At 33.3% G+C, this 21815-nt stretch overlaps 2 protein-coding genes across 4 annotated transcripts in view; one reads left to right on the top strand and one right to left on the bottom strand.

The window, feature by feature from the left end:
* Nucleotides 1–32: 32 nt before the first annotated feature.
* Nucleotides 33–10845, bottom strand: PhKgamma (phosphorylase kinase gamma). 3 transcript variants are annotated; one of them, XM_013312468.1, is made up of 12 exons: nucleotides 10418–10844; nucleotides 9876–10051; nucleotides 8678–8810; nucleotides 4089–4240; nucleotides 3301–3391; nucleotides 3075–3104; nucleotides 2887–2993; nucleotides 2679–2776; nucleotides 1973–2056; nucleotides 1232–1393; nucleotides 844–1036; nucleotides 33–263 (listed from the first exon to the last, which is right to left on the bottom strand). In XM_013312468.1, the coding sequence occupies exons 1-11, from the start codon at nucleotides 10507–10509 to the stop codon at nucleotides 902–904; spliced, it is 1260 nt and encodes a 419-aa protein (XP_013167922.1). In that variant the 5' UTR covers nucleotides 10510–10844; the 3' UTR covers nucleotides 33–263; nucleotides 844–901. The 3 variants fall into 3 exon arrangements, with proteins under 3 accessions (XP_013167922.1, XP_013167923.1, XP_013167924.1); XM_013312469.1 differs by lacking the exon at nucleotides 1973–2056 and having other exon boundaries at nucleotides 10418–10845; XM_013312470.1 differs by lacking the exon at nucleotides 10418–10844 and having other exon boundaries at nucleotides 9872–10016.
* Nucleotides 10846–11468: 623 nt separating this feature from the next.
* The window catches only part of LOC106117788 (myotubularin-related protein 4), a 56414-nt gene continuing 46067 nt past the window's right edge, over nucleotides 11469–21815 (top strand). The window contains exon 1 of the mRNA XM_013312228.1: nucleotides 11469–11654. The gene's annotated coding sequence lies outside the window, so the exon portion shown is untranslated. The remainder of the gene's footprint in view (nucleotides 11655–21815) is intronic.

A 21815-nucleotide genomic window follows, 5' to 3' on the forward strand; every position in this document is an offset into this window, starting at 1 on the left:
AGAGATGGCAATAGTCACTAGTTTACGTTCTAAATAACGTAACGTCTTTGCTAATATGGCATTGGCGACGTAAACGTACGTACAATTTGTTCTAAATACATACGTACTGTATATAAATGGTAATTAAATTACTAGGGTACTAGAGCTGTTGACATTCTCTATCACTAACCTACATCACACTTTAAGGACGTGGGGTTGAGTCGGAGCAGCGGGTCGCAGCTCGACTTCTTCATTGGCGATGCTACCCTGGTACACGTTCACTCCTGCAAAGGGGAAGGATAATCTTCACTTTTCTGTATCGGGGGAACGCGGACAAGGTTATGTGGGATTTTACCCACTGAAACCCCCTCGGTGGCAATACTCTAGTGCCACTGAACATGACAGGACGTTGATTTTTTTTTCAGATCGTATATCCTATTAGGTATAATTTTTTGATAAACGGCTATAGTTACTTTCGGAAATAATTTCGTAATTTTTTTTAAATATAATTAGTAATTACAACACAGTGCGTGTCTTTGCAAGCTAGATGAATGTGAAGATACTAAATATATGCGTATGCCTATACTACAATTACTAAAATATGTTAGAATACTGTGTCATAATAATTTTACGCCACATCTAGAAATTAATAAACATTTGAAAGTTGACCACTGCCAACCTTGCTCCTTGACAATCTAAATTCTAATTCTAGAGTTACCTTTAAGCATTATGAGAATTTCTTTCATACATTTCTCACAATCCATCGCCTTTTGACGTCTGTAATTTCAATATTGAAAACTCAAAAATATTAATTGATGACGTCACCCACGGATTTATATAAATCTTTTTTTTTGTGTAACTTACCAAAGGACCAGGAAAGCATAGTATAAAGGAAGTGCATCCAGAAGCAGCAGCGCGGCGGCTATCGGCTCAGGTTACTGACGTAGAGGCTCTTCAGCTCCGTCTTGGGCATGTTCTCAAACAGCGCCGCTCGGTTCTGGCCCTCGCCCTTCTTTACCCAATGCCCGTACACTCGGAATGCACAACCATCGATAACCTATAAACAAAGAAGTTTCAGGGTAATTTAGCCAAATTTTACTTTGACTTTGAACGCCAACTTTATTTACCATCCCTTGGACCACTAGTTCTAGCAAACTAAAAAAAAGTAAATATAAAAAGTATTCCATTTTGTTGCTCCGATTTGATACTGTTATTGTACCAAGAACACAGAACTTGCAGGAGGTAAACTAACCTTTCTCAATGCTCGCATGGTGTATGGATCTCGGAGCGCGTCGACTAGGGGCACAGCCTGCGCGGCGGTATGCGGTAGACGACGCAGGCGTACGGCCGCGCGCACCACAACAAACGCAAGCCGTATCTTGGCACGTGCATTGAATCCTCCCGACTTTATTGCCTAAATACAACAGCTAATCAGCGATTTGAAATATTCATTGTAACCGTGAGTTTCCATTGCCATTACGCAAGTATAATACATATTGCTATTTCAGTTTTGTCAAGAAGACACGAATGACAGACAATATGCAATATACCAGTGTTTCGGCAGTTGAAACCCACTGTGAGGGTGCTTTTTCATGCATCATGCAACTACGCATAAGCTACAAGAAGGGCATGAAGTGATAAAGGTAATTAAGAAAAGAATTTGCTGTAGAATGTATTGTGTAAAAAGTGTCTTCATGTAATTATTTCTGTTAACCCTGAATTTGGAATGAGTCAAAGTGTTTTCGTTATATTTTTATCGTATATGTTAGATTGGACAAGGAACATATTTTTAATATAGTTTAGTGTAACACATATTTACCCAATTTTAATTTAATCAGTTTTAGTAGGAATACTAGTCTATTTTACAATAAACAGAGCGATTTAAGCATAGAAAAATCTAAAGTGTCTTATACAATTTGCAACTTGTGTGAAAGTGTATGTAATTTGATGTTACGTTTATGTAAAATGGTTAAACGATGCCTGTAGGCATTACCATAGACAATTGCTCAATCCTGGACATCCTTCGGCTGGTTCCGGACAGCGATTTCTTGAGCGGCGTCATGTCCTGGTCCCACAACTACCAGGAGCGAAGCACATTGTAGGAGTTTTATATTAACATTCCAGCAAAAGAAATTTAAAGGAACCGACGGAAGACATGCCTTTATCATAGAAGAAATAAAATATGGATTAAATTTTATAAGAAAATGTTCCATTGGTTCATTTGTATACGTGAAAATGTGCGTAAAAAATTGTATGTTAGCCCAGTAGAGTTGGTAGTTATTAAATAACAATAATAATTTCTATAATTATTTTTTATAAATATTTACATCTACTAGGATAACATAAACTAAAATAGTATAAGTCACAATAAGCTTTGCGGTGCTCCATACACTGACTGTGTATGTCTCAGTTTGAAAGAAAAGCAGTAAAAACTGAAACGTCAAATTACTATTTTTTCAAGCAAAGCGTCGTAATAACTACATAATATAGATAAAGATTCAGTGATGTTATGAAGATAATAAATGGATGCATGCGAAGAATTTACATTGTCGGTTAAACACTATTGCATATTTTTTTATTTGCATCTCTTTTGTTGTGTTGATACTTCCTGCATGACCTTGAAATTCTATTTTTAAATATTTGTTAAATAAAATCCTTGTAATTATTACCAGGAGAGCATAAATATCAAGAGCACTCACCACTGTATTAAAGAATGGATGCATTAAAGATTCATGGACGTCAATACGCTCGCTCGGTTCCACCACCAGAAGCCTTCTAATTAGATCCTTTGGGTCATCTGTAAAATTAAAAACAAAGTTTAGATATGGGGTTCAACCGAGATCTATATTTTAGTCGTCATAAGGGATATATTAAGCGGTGTCTACTATACTATACATACGAACTCACCAGATATATCCGCCCATTCAGGACTGGTGAAAGAATATCGCCCTTCCATGATATTTCTTAGCATGACCATTTGCTTTCTATGCCAGAACGGCGGACAACCTACCAATCTGGAATATGTTAAATCTTTTATTAATAAATTGCAGCTACTTTTTGCTAAAATTTGACTTATTATAAAAAAAAAAACTTACAAAGTAAACATGATGACACCACACGCCCAGCTGTAAATAGACAGAATTACTTTAGATTTAAAGAAATAAATTTTTAAGTTACTAAGTTTCTTATAGAAGGCGTCGTAAATTCAGATGGCACACAAAGTCAAGGTCAAACTGCCAACATAGTCATTAAGTGGTTTATCATAATTCAATTAACGTTTCTGAGTGCGCTATTAACTCTATTATTGGGTATGATACGTACATATCAACTTCTTTCCCGTAGCCAGGCGCATCTTCAAACATATTCGCTTTCAATGTTTCCGGAGCGAGGTAGCCAGGAGTACCGCACAGTTCTGAAATGTTACAATATTCAAACTAAATTATTTTCTTTCACTAAAAACTGGCAAAAGACCAAACAAACGCTGAAATGGAGGAGAGACAATGAGCAAAGGAAGGAAATTTCAGTCTATAATATGCTCCACCTCAAGTTTAAATTTTGTGATTGTATAGATATACAAGCTGTCGTCTGCGACAATGTCTGCGCGATATTAAAAAAAAAAATTAGTAACCTATGTGTTCTTCCAGACTATGTTCTATATGTATGTCAAATTTCAGCGAGATTCATAGAGCCGTTCTTAACTTACATTCTAACAAACATCCATCCATCCATCCAAAAATTCGCATTTATAATAATTAGTAAGATGTATGCATTTGACAGTGTCTAGATTAGATTACTAGTCTAGATTAAGAAAAGCATTCTGAAATTAGGCGGTTTGCGTATTTGAAATTTTATTCCTCTAGAATCAAGTACCAGGGAGACATAACAAGATGAAGGGCATTGTCTAGAAACTGGATGGTAATACGAGCTATATCGTGCGACCTGCACGCAGCGAAGCATGCTTCCTTGCAATTAAACTTGTCCTTCGCTATTGTCAATTAAAAAAACATGCTCTGTGGATTTTATATTTTAATTACTTAGCATTTATTCAAGCATGAACTAAAGATATTTAAAAACTCGACTAAAACTAATTAAGTATTGTAAAATCTCACCGAATAACTTTTCCCCATCATTGAGCACCTTAGCGAAGCCAAAGTCTGTGATCTTGACATTTAGCTGGTCGTCCAACAGAATGTTCTCTGGCTTGAGATCGCGATGCACTATGTTCTTGCTGTGTACATAACGAACGCCTTCCAGCACCTGCCTGGGAAACAAGACTTTTACTATAGACTAGGACTTCATAAATAATAAACAGGTATATTGAGGCATAAGGAACACTTCTTTTACCCCTAATCCGACTACTCATTTTGTAGTAATTCATAATAATGATTTTTAATTATTTCACAGAAATAATTTGGCTGTTACTCTTCTTTAGAGCATAGGACTGCATGCATTCTTAAATTACTAGTGAATAATGTACTATTAAGAAAACAAGTAACGACTACGTGACTAAAATCTGAGACCTGACCGTAGTATTTTAAAGACTCCGCTCCCCCCCCAAAACGGGTCACGTAGTGTAGGTACGTTCCCTAATACCAATTAATAATTTGGATATATCTTTTGCATTACAACTTTAACAAAAACAAATTTCTTTATCAAAATAATTAAAATTCATAGTTACCCAAATTTGTTTATAATCGCCCTGACATCATTTTCACAGACACTCATTGCAAGAAAAGATAACAAAACTTTTTAGTTAAAAATTAACTTTTTATTTTAATAATTACCAGGAGCTCATAGCAGAGCAAGAGATAAACTAATACTGAAGTAACAGTGCAAAGAAAATACAGAATCTTACAAACGCACACATGTGTATGTTCTGACGTAAATAAGCACTAAACTTAAACCAAGTTATCTTATTACGCAGTAGAGTCCAGATTGGAGGGTCAATGAATGCTCTAGGATAGTCTACTATACTACAAGTTCCAAAGTCTATTCTTAAAGATAAATTTGCACTTATTTTAAGTATACAATGTTTAAATAAAAAAAACATACATCGTTAGAACACTACTGTTAGTTTTAACACAACTTAATAGTTTGGTCACCAATTTTGATCATGAATTCGATTCAAATTTGTATATTTTTCTAACTACGTAAATATGTTATACGGGTAACGCTTACATCCAATCGTTAAGTGTAATTGAATAGAAATTAAAATCTTTAGCCGGCACTGAAATTGCATAGTAGTGTGTTTTTCTTTATATATAATAATGTGGCAAACGAGCGAGCGGCCACCTGAAATCGCTGAAATAGCGAAGTGACCGTTGTCCATAGATATACGCAATTGCATATGCGCGGAAAGAAAACCTTTCCATGCAACCTCTCATCCGGAAAGTCCACTTCCACTTCCCATCCTTTTCTTATAAGAAAAAGGGTGGGAAGGGAAAGAGGACCAAATTAGGCCTCCGGGACGCACACTCATCAGACGAAACGCGGAATTGCTTCCACTTGACGCCTGTCTGCTGTGTGGTCGTGGTATTTCATTTTATTTGGCTCTACCACTGTTAAACTGTGGTACTTAAGTACAATAATTTGTCCAATATTTTTTTACAATGGGTGCCTTAAGATTGTAATTAAACATCATATATACACGTGGATTGGACCAACACAATTGTTATAAAATATATTTGAAAAAAGTTTCTCTAACCGTTGATTTCTAAGACCAACATCTCTATATAAAACATATCGACATCTCTGCCATTTAATATCAAATAAATTCCAGCTTGATACCTTCACGCGTTTTTGAGAAAAAGGGTCTTTTCAGATGGACGGACAACAAAGTGAGCTTGTAAGGGTTTCGTTTTTTTCCTATGAGATACAGAACCCTAAAAAGAGATAACAATTTATTTTTAAACGGAGATTTTGCTCTTAGAAACCCACGATTAGTAGGTAAACTCTCCATGATATAAATAATATTAATTAAAAATAATCTTTATAAGAAACTTAAAGGTTAATACGGGTTTACCTTTTAATTGCTGTCATTGACACAAATCTAACCGTATGAAATGACCTTTACATAACATAGTTTAAAAAAGAAATGGATTATATAAATCATAGAATTAATCGATTCATTAAATATTACTGTTATGAAGAAAATCCGACATTGTGCCGCTGTACTGACACAACACTAGCCTTACTAAAATATCGACGTCTATGTCCCCTCACTAATCATTCTGACACTTGACTTTAGTAATGTAAGCGCGTCATTCGCGCCAAAGGATTTGAAATAATCATGTCTAAAATTACTTATTCCTTATTATTTTCACCTTGTTTTTCCTTTTAAGACCCTTAAACACCTTAACTTTCCTTATCGTTACAAACAAGATAAATCAATTTGTCTTATCGATTGTAAAATCACGTTTCGCGGTTACAAATCGGTATAATGAATAAATTGATGCGTTCCTATAAAACAAGTATAATTTTAGGTTCAGGGGTACCAAATTTAAATCTTTGAATTAAACAATGGCTACCAATAGATCTAAGGAGATCTATTTGTTTTTAATTCATTTTCATGATTTTTTTATCGACGTCATCAAAGTATCAACAGGGATGAAAATGTTCAAGGTTAACCGTGATATACCAGGCCACCGATTAGTGCTTATTTCCAGTCAGCTGCCATATAGAAGACACGGCCGCAACTGTTTCCACTGGGACTAAGACTCCAGACAAATTGATAGGTATAGGACGTACAACCCCATAGAAAATGGACCTCGCCACAGGTCGGTCGAAACGGCTAATTGGAAATTAGATTTTAATATAATCATGGCTAGTAAAAAAATGTAACGCGTGGATTGTTATTTCAAATTTCTGTGTTGAATAACGTAACAAGATTGACCTTCTTTCCACGAGCTCAGAGCTCGCTTTTACGTCAGAAGCCTTATCAACTGTTATCATTAAGCAGACAAGGAAACATAAGATAATATTCATGACTCAACACATTCAGTTGATCATAACAATACAATCTATAGTCAAACACGGATATCTAGAGAGGGAATAGGAGTCGCTAACGTGGTTGGGGAGCTATCACAAATATGGATGGACACAATTTTTTGACATTAATTGGGGTGCTCTAGTGTGCTTTTATAATATACTTTGGCGTAAGCCAACCGGGTCAAGTATCCTTGCCGGTCTATATTAAATCAACTTTTTTTCAAGAGGGCCTTAGAACCTAAACAACGGGAGGGATGACTAGACCATAGTCATCCACACTTCACACACACCAGATATGTGCAGGTTGCATCATTGTTTTCCTTCTAAGAACATTGGATAAATATACATATGTAAATCGAAAACACGTCGGTACATGGTGGGATACGAACCCAGGACCTGCAAATTGCAAGTCAAGTGCTTAACCCGTGACCCACAGACACTCTTAATTTTTATCACTTAAAAAAAAAAAAAACATCTGGATCGTTGAAAAGTTCAGAATATTATTGTTTGATAGTATTTTTATGTTTTAATTTTGTAGTTCAGATAAAAATAGAATATGTATGTCGATAAATTCTGTACTTTAAGTTTAAGATAACCTTTATATACCCCGATTATCAAATTTGATTATAAAATATTGAATTTAATACATGAATTTATTATATATATATTATGTAAAAATACATTTCTTTAAAAATAACACAAACAGTTATAATTCTTCTATAATAATTTAATCTTACTAATATTATAAATGCAAATGTTTAGATGTACAGATGGATAGATGTTTGTTTGAAAGTATCTCCAGAACGGCTCAACGGATCTTAATAAAATTTGGCATAGATATAGAACCATAATCTTTAAGAACACATAGGCTACTAATAAAGTTTTTTATTCAGCGCGGACGAACCTGCGAGCATCAGCTAGTTTATAATATTTAAACATGAATGGAATGCTATGTTACTGCAAATACAAATTTATTATACCAACATAACAATAATTATATTTAATAAATAATTAATTTTTTAATTGTAATTAAGCTGTAATTGGCATTAAATTATCATTTTAAGATAATACAATGCAAAAGAATATTCTGCTTTAACATTTTATACGGCATTTATAATTGTTACACATAATGTATTATGTAATTAATTATTTATGTAATTTAAAATGACCTTATGTGTTGCTGGCTGTAGCCCGCGACTCCGTCCACGCAGAATAAAAAAAAAAATAAGTAGTAACCTACGTGTTCTAGGCTATATTCTCCATCTATGCCAAATTTCAGCTCCATTGAGCCGTTCTAGAGATACCTTCAAACATACATCCATCCATCCATCAAAACATACGCATTTATAAAATTAGTAAGATGTAAGTAAATGATATTATGTAATGTATCAAATTTGAAAAAAAAATTACTGAAAATTTTCCTATTTCACCTTAACATTTTAAACTAAGAACTTTTATTTAACAAAATTTTTAACATAATATAGCTAACATATATCACAAAATTCCTTTTGAAAGTACTGATTATAAAAAATTCTAATTCCTACTGACTTTAAAATGAAACATTTCTGTAATTTAACTTTTACAGTCAAAGCTCAACAAGCGAGAAGCTTAGTATAGAGTGAAAACATGAGCATGAAAAATATCACAGTCCCTAGATACCTCCCTCATCTAAATTCGACAGTATTTGGGATAAACAAAATATGTCACTTACCTCATGATATATCTTGTCTTCTTCTCTGACAGAGTCACCACGGATGTGAGATAATCAAACAGCTCTCCATTCTTGCACAATTCAAACACCAGGAAGATAAATGTCTCCGATTCAAACACATCTTGTAATTCAACTGTAACAAATACTATCTTTAATAGTTGAACCAAATAATGATTGAATTGATAAAGATAAGAATAGAAGTATGTTAGCAAACCAATACAAATCATCATGAGCTCACTATATGTCCCCACTGAGGATCTCGGAGCCTACAATAAGTTAGGAATGACTATGCCATAATCAACCACTCTGGGGTTGGTTGATTTAAATCATATCTTTGAATTTCTATGCAGATATGTGCAGGTTACATCACAATCTGTCACGGTCAGAACATCAGAAAAATGTATATATGTAAATCCAAAAACATGAGATTACAAGTCAAGTGCTTAAATCCCTGAGCCACGGACACTCTCTATATAATAATGAGACTTCTATATAAACTATTTTTTTTACTTTAATAGAAGCAAAATTGCAGGAAACAACTATTAAGTACATAATATGTACCTAATTTAAAACTATTTAATTAACAAAATTGGTATCAACATTCAATGGGCCAAGGTCTAAACTCCTGTAGTTCTGTGGTTGGTTTGCATAACCTAATAATGTCACTATTACATATCATGTTTAAGTAAACACAAGTATATGCATATTTGAATATGTTATATATCAAGCTATTATTTCACAATATGTCTGTATGGAGGGGATCAGAACCTATCCTAAGTCAGGGGTGAAAAGATATAGCATAGCGGCTCAGAGTGGATTGGTTAACTTCTTACATATCTTTCAATTTCTTTGATATATGCAGGTTGCATCATGATGTCTTCCTTCACCATAAGTATGTTGAATATTAATAATATATAATTTTCACCATTAATAACAATTTCTAGTCCTATTCTTCTAATTGATTTTACACAATTACTTTCTCTTTACAAAATTAATCTAAACATTTTATCATAATCATTTCCCTGATGTTACTCTACTTTTCATTCTTCAGTTTGGTCTATCATTCTTTATTTCAGATGTCACTCCCATCCTTATGTTGCCTTAAATGCTAAATTCCTAGGCCTACCACTACCGATGTACCCCATGAATTCTAAGCTAATAACAATATATTCCTAAAATGTATAAACAACTCACTCACTAATGTAAGGATGACCAGCGACCATTCTAAGAATATGAATCTCTTGTCGAGTAGCATCTCTCATGGTATGTGTGTCAACTCCATCTTGTGATTCCTGACTGAGGTCTATTATCTTAGCAGCAAACTCATGGCCTGTTTCCTTTTCTATACATCTTCTCACTGTTGAACTTATCCCTCTGTAACAGACATATATAATAACTTTTTAGTACTTTTTCAAAGTACTACATGACCAACTAGCAAGTGGTCATCTTATCTTGTTAAAATACTGAAGTGATTGTGAAGTAAAATGAATACTAATCTACAATTGTTAATTTAAATATGCGATGGACATCTCTTTATCGAATTAGTGTGAAATTAAAACCATATGAATGATTCAAAACGGAAATAATTAGAGGACGTATATAATCAATTTGTGTTGGTTGCAAAATCTTAAGTTGTGGACTAAATATCTCGAAATTTGCCTTTGCTTTTACAACGGATATGTTGGAAATAGCGTAACATCAATTACGGGCTAATTTCATTAACAATATTATTTAACATACCTTCCAATGATTTCTTTCGGTTCATACTTCGCATAAAATTCTTTCGCCGCATCTTTATCTGGCAAATTGTCATCGTCCTCTTCTTTCGCCATGTTAATAATATCCGCGGTTATATTTTCGGATAACTGACCAACTAGCAATCAGCCAAATCAATTCACAATGACGAAAGGTTATTTAGACTGCAAGATGACAGAAGTCATACTGAAAGAACATTCAGTAGGTAATCGGTTCTAAAATATATAGTTCTACAGAAATTACAAATCGTGAAACAATAGTTTTACACGCGTTTCTTGGCTCTAGTCCAATTTTTACATATAAACAAAATGTGTAGGCTAGAGCTACCCGTTATTAGATTTAATTAGATAAAAAGAATAAAAGCCGATTCGAGGTCTGTAGAAGTTTTTTGTTGAGGTTTGATGGAGGTGGGGTAAATTGATGTCAAACTAGAATTTTATTTGCAAAAGCGCCATCTTTTGGGTATAACAGGTACAGAAAAAAAAACTATTTTTGTTGTCTATGACTAGGTATTTTAAGAATTAACTACAATTAAAATACTGCGTCCTTGGAGAAAATAAGGGTTTCGTTTTTTTCCTTTCGAGGTACAAAACCCTAAAAAAGTAATTTATCTTTCGTAACGGACATTTATATCATTTTTATACCTATAGAGCATCGAAGACTGCCTTGATTTCTTCGTAGTTTCTGAATAAAATCTTTGTAACGACCATTTCAACTATATATCACAATCTACATACTGTTTCTATAAAATTAAAAAAAAATATCAATCTAATTTGTAGTAACCTCGTAAAGGAAATGATTACAAGCATGCAGTTTTAAATTTGGGGCGTAAACCACTTTTTGCAGAATTTATTTATAAACATCAATGTCATCCTTAAAATTTCAAATTTCATAAAAATCTGCTAGTTTTATGTATTTATTTTTTGGAAAACTTACTAAAAAGTATAAACGTCCAAAAAATCTGATTGTTTCCATATGTCAACAGCTGATTTTGTCTATGATTTTCTTACATTGCATTTTTCTCGCTTCTTTGCTCTTGTATCTTCTGTTTCATTTATGTTGTTATGTGGTATGTTTTCTCTTGTTGTTCTCTCCGATTGTGTTGAATTCTTTAACGATAAGAAAATTATGTCCAAGCTTTATCCGTGATTAGTTTTAGTTGTTTCTGTTACATATTATTGGATTACAACGATTTAGAAAAATTTGGAGCTTCTATAAACAGGTATGACTAAATTACGCATTGAAATAAAATCATACAAAGTGACAGTTTTAGTGGGTACATCTTATTCTTATCACCTTGAATTTAAGAAAACAATATTTTTGTTTAAATACTATGATTTATCCTTCTAAATAGACCTTTTCTTTAGTACAATTTTGATCTTTTAACTATGTACGAATTCCTAATTAATATAATTTTATAATCAACCGATTTTATTATTGTAAAGTCGAAAATACAAAAAGTAGGCTTTAGGAAGAAAAGATTCATGTAACATTTTAATTTTATTCATTGCTAATACTTGTAAATATATATGAATAATGCAAACTATATTAAAGAAATTCCAATCCACAATATGTAAGAAAAAGATATGTTACTTAAACATGGTACGAAACAATGCAACTAAGTTACAATAAAAATCCAATTTGATAATAGAAATTTAGTAAATCCTACAATTCTCTTTATAATTTCATTACCTCTTAATGTGGCAAAGTATTAAATGCAGTAAAAAGCTTTTTTTGTTGTAATTATTATATAATTGATACACATAAAACTATCATAAAAAAATGATAAAAAAAGCTTAGTTTTCCTGAAAACTTATGTATGCCACAACATACATTGTCAAATTAAGGGTTAAGACAATTATATCTCTTTTTTATAGACTACCTTCCAATAAACTTTATTTTTTTACAACATCTTAGTATCTTAAATGTAGAAAAATATAGCTCAAGTAACATTTAATATTAATTCAGTATGTTAAAAAAATATATACCCATGTGTATTAAACTGGGATTGATTGCTAATATCTAATCGGATTGATAAAAAACTGCTTCTCTTTGTCTTGCCAAAAAAAGTTGTACTAGGATAAAAGAGAGACCTTTATAAGCGAGAGTCATTGTTTAGCTCCAACAGTTAACCTTCATAAGTGTGAAACTCAGGTTAGCGAGACCTTAAACCCTTGAGGAAAAAAATATTATGGTCTCTTGACGCTTATCCAGGTTTGACTTAGATTATGACTTGCAACATCATCTTTCACAATCAATCAATGATAAGAATCATTATAAATTCAGTCATGATATCTGAAGAGATGGAAAATATCAAATCATATAAAGAAAATTGTGTCCACAACATGTTTGATGTTTTTTATTTCAAAATCGAATAGTAGTGTTTGTATAAGAATTCTATATAAAGAAAAGAAAATATTATATATATACTATTTTTTCTTTGAAAAAATTCATAAATATAAAGTTGTAAATAGAAAGATGTACCAGGAATGTATGAATAGCTAAAGTAATCTTAGTAAACTATCTGGGTTATGTGTCCAACATTTTCTTTATTGCCAGTTTGCACAATAAAATAAATTAAAAAATTGTAATTTAATATCTTAACTGTAAGGTAAATCACTCTCCGGGAACAATAGTCTATGCCTATGTTATTTTTTGCGTTCCATTAAACATGATTGTTTGGAATAGTGCCAATATAATGGAACTAAATTGTAGCCTTGAAGATCCTGCCAAATATTGATCCAAATACTTAGATTCTTTTCTTCTCAGTATATCTGTGACCTTCGGAGTCAGTATTTGGTTGTGTAGACCGAGAATATAAAGGTGAAAGTAATAACGTGCTTTATAAAACAGTATTGCGTGATTACAATTGATAAAGAATATCGTGCAACTTGAAATTATTAATTGTTGTTGGTAAGTGATTTTCTTCGAAGTGTTTTATTACGTTTTGTGTCACCGAAATGATAATGGTTTCTTATATCTTACTAATATTATAAACGTGAATGTTTGGATGAATGTATCTCCAAAACGTCTTAATGGATATCGCTAAATTTGGAATATAGTCTGGAAATATATAGAGGCTACTTACTAATTCAGTTTTTTTTTTAATTCCGCGGCTACGAAGTTGCGGGCAACACCTAGTTTAAGTATAACATTGCCTCTTGATACCGATTATTCTTTAAAGACGATAAGTGTTGAAGACTTATATTTAGTATAATTATGAGAATCTTTTTTTTTTAATCTTTGGACATAACGTTTAGCTAATCAATTATCCCTTAATCCTCTTTCTATAGCACTAAAAGTTATTAGCGATAAAGAATAGTAAAAACTGGCAACCCATAGGTCAAATCGCAAGGACGTATAAAGGTCACAACGAAACTGAAGAGTCATAAGTAATCATCAAATTCACAGTTGCTTCATTTAATTATAAAAGAATATTTCTTATCTTTATATTATAGGTCTTCTTTAAACACAATAATAATTTTCTACCTCTTGTATCTTCTTTTTGGAGTTTCGGAGCAATATGTACTCTTCATGTCAGTCGTCATATCTGAATTTACTCTCTTACGCATATCCTCTTTCACACAAACTATCCCTACTTTCTTATGTCTTAAAGTAACTTTGTAACATTCAGCCTTACTAATTTCTTTTTTATGCCCACGCTTAGAGTTGCCAGTTCGCCATATATAATAGCCAGATAGACCAGCCAGTTTGAACGGACATTTGGGTAGAAAGGTACATGCGCCCGTCAGTCGACTCTAGTCGCCTGCGCACGGCCATTCACGTTTGCAAATTTAAGAAGCCTAATAATAGGCAGACAACCCGGACACCGTTTATTTTGGCCGGACACGCAATGAAAAAGCCTTTGTCCGGCTTTATCCGGACGCATGGCAATGCTACCCACGCTTACGTTTGCTTCTCTTTTTTCATCAATGGCTCAACTGTCAAACTTCTATGTTATTTCTATGTAAAGATACAATATTTGCTCTCTTTAGTTGTTAATCTGTTTTCGGCTTAACAAAGTGTAGCTTATAAATATTCAGTAGCGGCGCGGTACCAGTCAGCACAGTTGACCTGGAATCTTGTTAAACACGACCCGGTTTTAGAGTATTTTAGTTATTTTATTTATCGTTGGTTTCTGAAACCAAAATCCCTGTAGAAAACATATCGTCATCGTTATCTTTCATAAAACAGAGATGACAATATTTTTTATATAAATGATGGTCTCAGAAACTAAAGATTTGTTTGTTTATACTAAAATAAAGGCAAATAAAACCACTCGATTGTCTAAATCCCTGCGTTACAGGTTCAAGCAAATATTTAATTTACATTTGACATCTTGTGTTAGAATCTGAATTTGCTTTATGATGTAAAAATAATTTTAGTTTACGATATTAAACATATAAAGAAATGCTTGTATTTCTACTATGCCCTTGACTACACGTAAAAGTTGATATTTTTGTAAAAAAGATGCTACAAAGCGAAGTAAATAATTTCATTGTTTGATGAAATATTGGACGCCTGATGTTATTTATTAGCATTAGTTGTATCATAGTATTTTTGCTAAGTTATTCCTCGTAAACAAACGTCGTATTAAAATAAAAAAAAATTGTGACAATATTTGCCCATTTACCTTTAGCACGACTGTGTCTGATGAATGCAAGTTGTCATCATTGTTAATGTTGTTGTAGTTGACCTTGTGTCCTAACATCAGATGCATTGGACATTCAGTTGTCACACGACTTCAAGGAACCGTTATCCAGTTAATACCTATTAAGGATTGTAATAGCGCATTGTATACTTCTGGTTCGCATACATTGTGCATTAAGTGTGCCATTTCATATCTATGGTTAATATACTATCTGATGTGTTATATTTATCATCCACATCATCACGATATCTGGTAATCCACAACTGTGTAGTTTTCCCGAATCTTTCTGCCACGCACAGCCGCGTTGTGGAATGGTTTTAACAGTGGTAGACCCCCTTTAACATCTTCGCAAGAATTGGTCCGGTTCGCCCGGTGAAATACCACGACAACACAGAAGACAGACGTGAAGTAGAAGCAATTCCGCGTTTCGTCTGATGAGTGTGCGTCCCGTAGGCCTAATTTAGTCCTCTTTCCCTTCCCACCTTTTTTCTTATTAGGAAATGATGGGAAGTGGAAGTGGACTTTCCGGATGAGAGGATGCATGGAAAGGGAAGATATTTTTTTTCTGTGCATCCTCTCCTCCGTCGATTAAAGGTAGGTAACGCATATGCAATTGCGTATGTCTATGGGCATCGGTCACTTCGCTATTTCAGCGATTTCAGGTAGACGTTGGCTCGTTTGCCACCTTATGGTATAAAAAAATGGTATGTCCTCGGTGGTGTTTCCAAACAGCTACGATTTAGGGTCCTTTAAGAAGCGAACGTATCATCTTCTTAAAGGCCGAAACGCATCTGTCGTTCCTCTGTTATTGCTGATGTCCATCTTGCTTCTGTTATAAAAAAGCCAGTATATTTCTACAATTTGTCAATTATTTTAGAATAAAATTTTAGTATAAAGTGGAAAAAGAAATAAGATAAAATCCAGGATAAATTGCACTATAAATTAAGCTACGTTGACATTATACCAAGAATAAACTGAATAAAAGCTCATTCCAAAGTTCTTACCGTTCTTAAAATAAAATTTACCTTTTTTTTACATTGTTTGTTTTAGTTTAATTGATGTTTAAAAATAATATAAAAAAAATATGTTTTTCAGGTAAGGGATTCTTATCTAACGACTGCATTGGTTACCTCGAATAAGGTCAGTATAAGTTTATAAATTAGGTCTGAATCTCAAGGTAAAGAAACCGTTTAAAAAAAGATCGCGTTGAATACTGCTTGGGGTTACGTGTTAGGTTTCTCTCATAGTTGTTTTTTTGGGTTTTAATAAAAAACTGAAAGAAATTTTAATATTATAATGGAAGGAATATATTTCTTGCTTTATTTGCTTTACAATTATGTTTTTTTTTGCTTTTTGTAGGTTTAAAAAACCTAAAAATGGACACTCATTTTTTTTAAATAATTGAAATAATAAATGTAATATAACATAACAATATTAAATCGTACAACTTTGTAAACTATTATTCTGTGTAAACACGTATTAAAGATAAAGATGTTATGCAGTTAAGTTTACAATGTTTACATTATAGGCTTTATTGAATAAACAAAACAAAGTTTATATTATGCCGTGTGAGGGCAATGAAAACAGTTTCCCGTATCTAAGGTCAACGACCTTCCTGTTCTATTTCTAACTTCGCGAACGTGTTTCTTGCACACCAAATGACCATAACTGTCCACAACGTTTTCATATTTTAATTTTCACCTATAACTTATGTTATGCTTTGATCTCCTGGTACTTTATTCAGTGTTTAAGCTTTAGTTGTCTAACTAATTACTAAACTTTTCGACCACTCAGAGTCCTTTAGTATAGATTTCTTCTAAATTATATGTATAATACAACTAGCAGTCATCCGCTACTCCGTCTGCACAGAATTAAGAAAAACCTTAATTAGTTGCTTATGTATACTTCTAGACTATGTTCTACATCTATGCCAAATATTAGCGAGATCTGTGCAGCGGTTCTGAAAATACGTAGATACATACAACCATCCATCCAAATATTCGCATTTACAATATTAGTGAGTTAAAAAAATGAATCTAAAACAGTTATTATAAACTAGCAGTCGCCCGCGAATCCGTATAATCCGTATAATCCGTATTAACTCAAAAAGTATGCCAAATTTCATCAAAATCTGTTGAGCCGTTCCGGATATTCCACCTTCGAACAAACATCCATCTATCCATCTGAACTTTTGCATTTATAATATTATTAAGAAGAAACAATTAATTTTAACAGTGGTAGAGGCCGCTTTAACATCTTCGCACGAATTGGCCCGGCTCGCCCAGTGAAATACCACGACCACACAGAAGACAGGCGTCAAGTGGAAGCAATTCCGCGTTTCGTCTGATGAGTGTGCGTCCCGGAGGCCTAATTTAGTCCTCTTTCCCTTCCCATCCTTTTTCTTATAGGGAAAGGATGGGAAGTGGAAGTGGACTTTCCGGATGAGAGGATGCATGGAAAGGGAAAATATTTTCTTTCTGTGCATCCTCTCCTCCGTCGATTAAATATAGGCAACGCATATGCAATTGCGTTTGTCTATGGGCAACGGTCACTTCGCTATTTCAGCGATTTCAGGTGGCCGCTCGCTCGTTTGCCACCTTATGATATAAAAAAGAAATTAAAGTTGAGTTTTTTGGACGCTGAATAAAGACAACATAATGTTACAACCATGTGAAGCTAATGCGATTAAAAACGCGTTAGTTATTCCCATTCGGAATTATTTATGGATTGTTTTTTTTTGTGGTATGGAACAAAGACAGGAAGGTTGGCACGGACGATCGCGTTACAAGATTGCTATCGTCTAATCTCCGTCGGCATCTATTACATGCTTCAATACTTTTTGCTAATCACAATTTGTCTAGACTGATTTCAGACGCTGTAATTACAGACGTGACTTACAGAATATCGCTTATTTTAGGGTTCCGTACCTACTTAGGGGCTATCTAGTTACTGTTTTTTTCCTATGAATTACCCCGTAGGGTACTTCATAGGAAAAAAACGGAACCCTTATAGGATCACTTTGTTGTCCGTCCGTCTATCTGTCAAAAACCTTTTTTTTTATTCAGCTAGAATAGTAGATTGATTTTTTTTTGTTAACTTTATATGATATTGTCAAGAGAATTCTATATCCATTTCCAAATTGTAAAAATCATAAATGATATTCTATACGATTCGATCCTACGATACGAAGAATACGTAGGCTATTTATTATTTTTTTTAATTACGCGTGGACGAAGTAGGGAACAACGGCTAGTATTATCATAATCATAATGAATTCTCATGAGAGTTTTCACTACCGGTGTCGCCCGACACGACGCTCATGTGATATGCATGCCGTTGTCTAATAGCTAATAGTCTGTGTTTCCATTGTCGATTCACTTGTATAGAAACATATTGTTATCCTTTTCATTCTCTTTGAAAAAACAAAGACAAATGTTTTAATATAAAATAGTGGGCGATAAATGCAAACAATTGACATTCGTCAGGCGTCAGCCGCATTGTGAGAAAGCTAAAGATATTGTTTATTTTAATCCCAAAGCAACTGGTATGATTCGATATGCATTGCAATCAGACAAGTTGCTATGTACCTTGGTAAAATATAAAAAGATCATATCTATATATATAAATAAAATTGGATTGTCTGTATGTGATGATGTAAAATCAACTTTTAAAATTTTTGAATGTCTGTTTGTATGTCTGTCACGCAAGGTCACGTTTGTTCCGGATAATCTCCGGAACAGCTAGACGGGACTTTAACGGAAAGGTAGCTACTGCAAGCAGGCATATTATAGGCCAGTGGTTCCCAAAATTATTTTTTTAGCGCACCCATATTTTCACATATTTAAAAACCACACAACTTCAAATTAAATTAATTAATTATTGTGACCTATATATGTATATTAACGGAGAATTCTAAACGTAACTTTTACTATAGTAATAGGTTATAACCCGCAACTTGAAACCTGCAGCGCCCACAAGAGGCGTTATCGCCTACTTTGGGAAAGACTGTTACAGGCTAATAGATAGTCAAAAGTCCCACACACGTGACGCTACTCAGGATAATACGACAAAATTTATTTATTTTATTTACTTATTTAAAACTGCAAAGCATCCTTACAGTATACAACCAATTTGTCACTATACACACTTTACATAACAGTTTACACGATAACATATTTTATAATAACAATAGCACATAACAATGATAAATAAAAAGAAAAAAAATACATAGATAAATAGTGCAAGAATATATCAACGCGTAACTAAACATCAATATTCGGAAACGTCTTCCACACAATCTGTACGCAGCCTCTGTGAATTTCGACTCGCTGCAACTAAATAAATCTATATCTCTAGATATGATATTGAGAAATAAGTCAATGTGTTAAGTTTATAATGAAACGCAAATAAAAATAAATCTAATGTCATCATTTTTTAAACAGTTTTATTATTAAATGCACACATTGTTTTGAAATTTCGTAATTAGGTCGATGTTGTGGAATTCGTGATGTAGTGAAAGTTATATAAATTTAAAACAACACGTATCGTTTTGGTAGCATTCCAATTTCATACATTGTACTCAATTGTGGGAGGTTACGAGTACTGAGTTATGTTAGTAAATATTTTAATTCTATAAAAATGTTCAATCTTTAATTAGGATAGTGAAATACTTTGAAGTTTTTTTCTGGACATATGACTTAGTTCGTACAATTGTTTTCTTTTAGCAATTCAGGTTTATTAACCTTTTGTCAGTATTACATTCGTCTTCTATATACCGTGTTTCTAAACACGGTCCATAATCCGAGAATTTCTTCTCAAATTTATGTTATTGCACGAAAGATATAAATATCAAACTGAAAAAATCATGGAGTTAGAAAGCCAGATGGTTTTAAAAAAATATATTTCTTTTCATTTGTTTCATGATTTGAATTTTTCATCAATTAGTAAAAGAACGAGGTTATTGACCCCAATTTGTTTTTAAATGTAGTACATCATATGTGTGCTTGTATCTAGCTTATATACTTAATATATATTCAGCGAACGGTTCAAAGGTTCCGCATCAAGTCTTAGCTATGTACTATATAAATCCCTTTGCGCATTGACTGTCGCATTGCGCCGCACCAGGTTAATATCCTTGTCTTAATAAAGTCTAAAAGCGTCAATAGCCTAATAGTTAAGGGTACGGATTTTCGATCACGAGGTCGGGGGTTCGAGTCCCGCCATTCGACTATTGTCGTAAACCATATCCTAGCACAAGCGTAGAGCTTAGTTGGAATGCTAAAAGAAATATTAGTAAATTTACAAAAAAAAATCTGCTAATATTTTTAATAAAGAATACTGAAACTATATCAATTAAAAAGATTTCATAGTAAAAGGTTCTTTATAATCTGTTTCTTTAAACCTTCAACAAGTCTTTACAAATAATATCTTCCTTCTTACTAATATTATAAATGCGAATGTTGGAAGGATGTTTGTTTGAAGGTATCTCCGGAACGGCACAACGGAACTTGATGAAATTTTGGACACTCATTATTTTTTTTTTAATTCAGCGCGGACGGAGTCATGGGATAGCTAGTCTATATATTAAGTAAATAGGCTAAGGAAAAGTCACATCGATTACTATTACGTGGGTCTATTTCAAGTAGAATAAAAATAGATTTATTAAATTTCATGACCAGAGATTATTTAAGTATTCAAGACTGTTTTGCGTTGAATTATTCACAAGAATAACGACGAGCCTAGTGAAAAGACTGCCTGTCCGCCATTGCGAAATTAAGCATTTCATGGCGACATGACTGGGGTTGAATTATAAAAATATTGCCATTTTGAAATAATGCACTTACAGTAAGTTTCTGAGTCAAAAAGCCTGGTTTTAAACATGTAGTTTTTCTCTGTTTTGTCAACGATGAAAGACAGGGATGACGATATGTTTTAAGTAGAGATTTTGGTGTCGGAAGCCCACGGTTATTGTGAGACCCAGACTTTATAAACACGACTTTTACAAATGTCACCTATAAAATTCAACAGTAAGCAAACTACTAACTAAATTTAAACCAAACAACTTCAAACAATACACCGTTAGCAGAGACTTTGAATGGGCTCGTAAAAACATTTATATAAATATACACTTGACTCCTTTGTGAGTTAACATATTCACGATTGGAAACAGTTGTGTTGGTCAGTATTTTACCTATTTTGTTATTTTTAAATGCAGATAAATGAATTTAAGAAATGTAATAAAGCATTTAAGTGTAAAAAAATATCTAAATAAAGGATCGCGTAAAATTACAAACGCCTAATTACAAATGGATAGCAACATGGGTAGAGTCAATGGGTAGCAAACACTTCGTTATTTTAGCGACTTCGACTGGCCAGTCACTCTTTTGCCACTTTGTAATTTTAGACAATATTAGTTAGAATCCTTTAGTGTGAATGGCGCGCTTTCGCTACCAAGTCAAGTGTCAGAATGATTAGTGAGGGGACATGAACGTCGACATTTTAGTAAGGCTAGTGTTGCGCCTGTACACCGACACAGTGTCGGATTTTCTTCCTAAGAGTAAATCTATATATATAAAAGAAAGTCGTGTTAGTTACACTATTTATAACTCAAGAACGGCTTTACCAATATGGCTGAAAATTGGTGAGGAGGTAGCATAGAGCCAGGAGATGGACATAGGATACCATTTATTCATTTCTTTTTGTTTTTATTTTTCGAATTTATGCTTTGAAGAG

This window comes from Papilio xuthus, unplaced genomic scaffold, assembly GCF_000836235.2.
Source record: "Papilio xuthus unplaced genomic scaffold, Pxut_1.1 DF827679.1, whole genome shotgun sequence".
In the NCBI taxonomy this organism is placed as follows: Eukaryota; Metazoa; Arthropoda; class Insecta; order Lepidoptera; family Papilionidae; genus Papilio; species Papilio xuthus.

Coding starts and splice junctions, on each gene's coding strand:
- PhKgamma (XM_013312468.1), bottom strand. CDS start 10,509: ATGGCGAAAGAAGAGGACGATGACAATTTGCCAGATAAAGATGCGGCG. Junction 8,811..9,875: donor CGCTGGTCATCCTTACATTA/GTGAGTGAGTTG, acceptor TATTTGTTACAG/TTGAATTACAAGATGTGTTT. Junction 1,037..1,231: donor CCATGCGAGCATTGAGAAAG/GTTAGTTTACCT, acceptor CTTTGTTTATAG/GTTATCGATGGTTGTGCATT.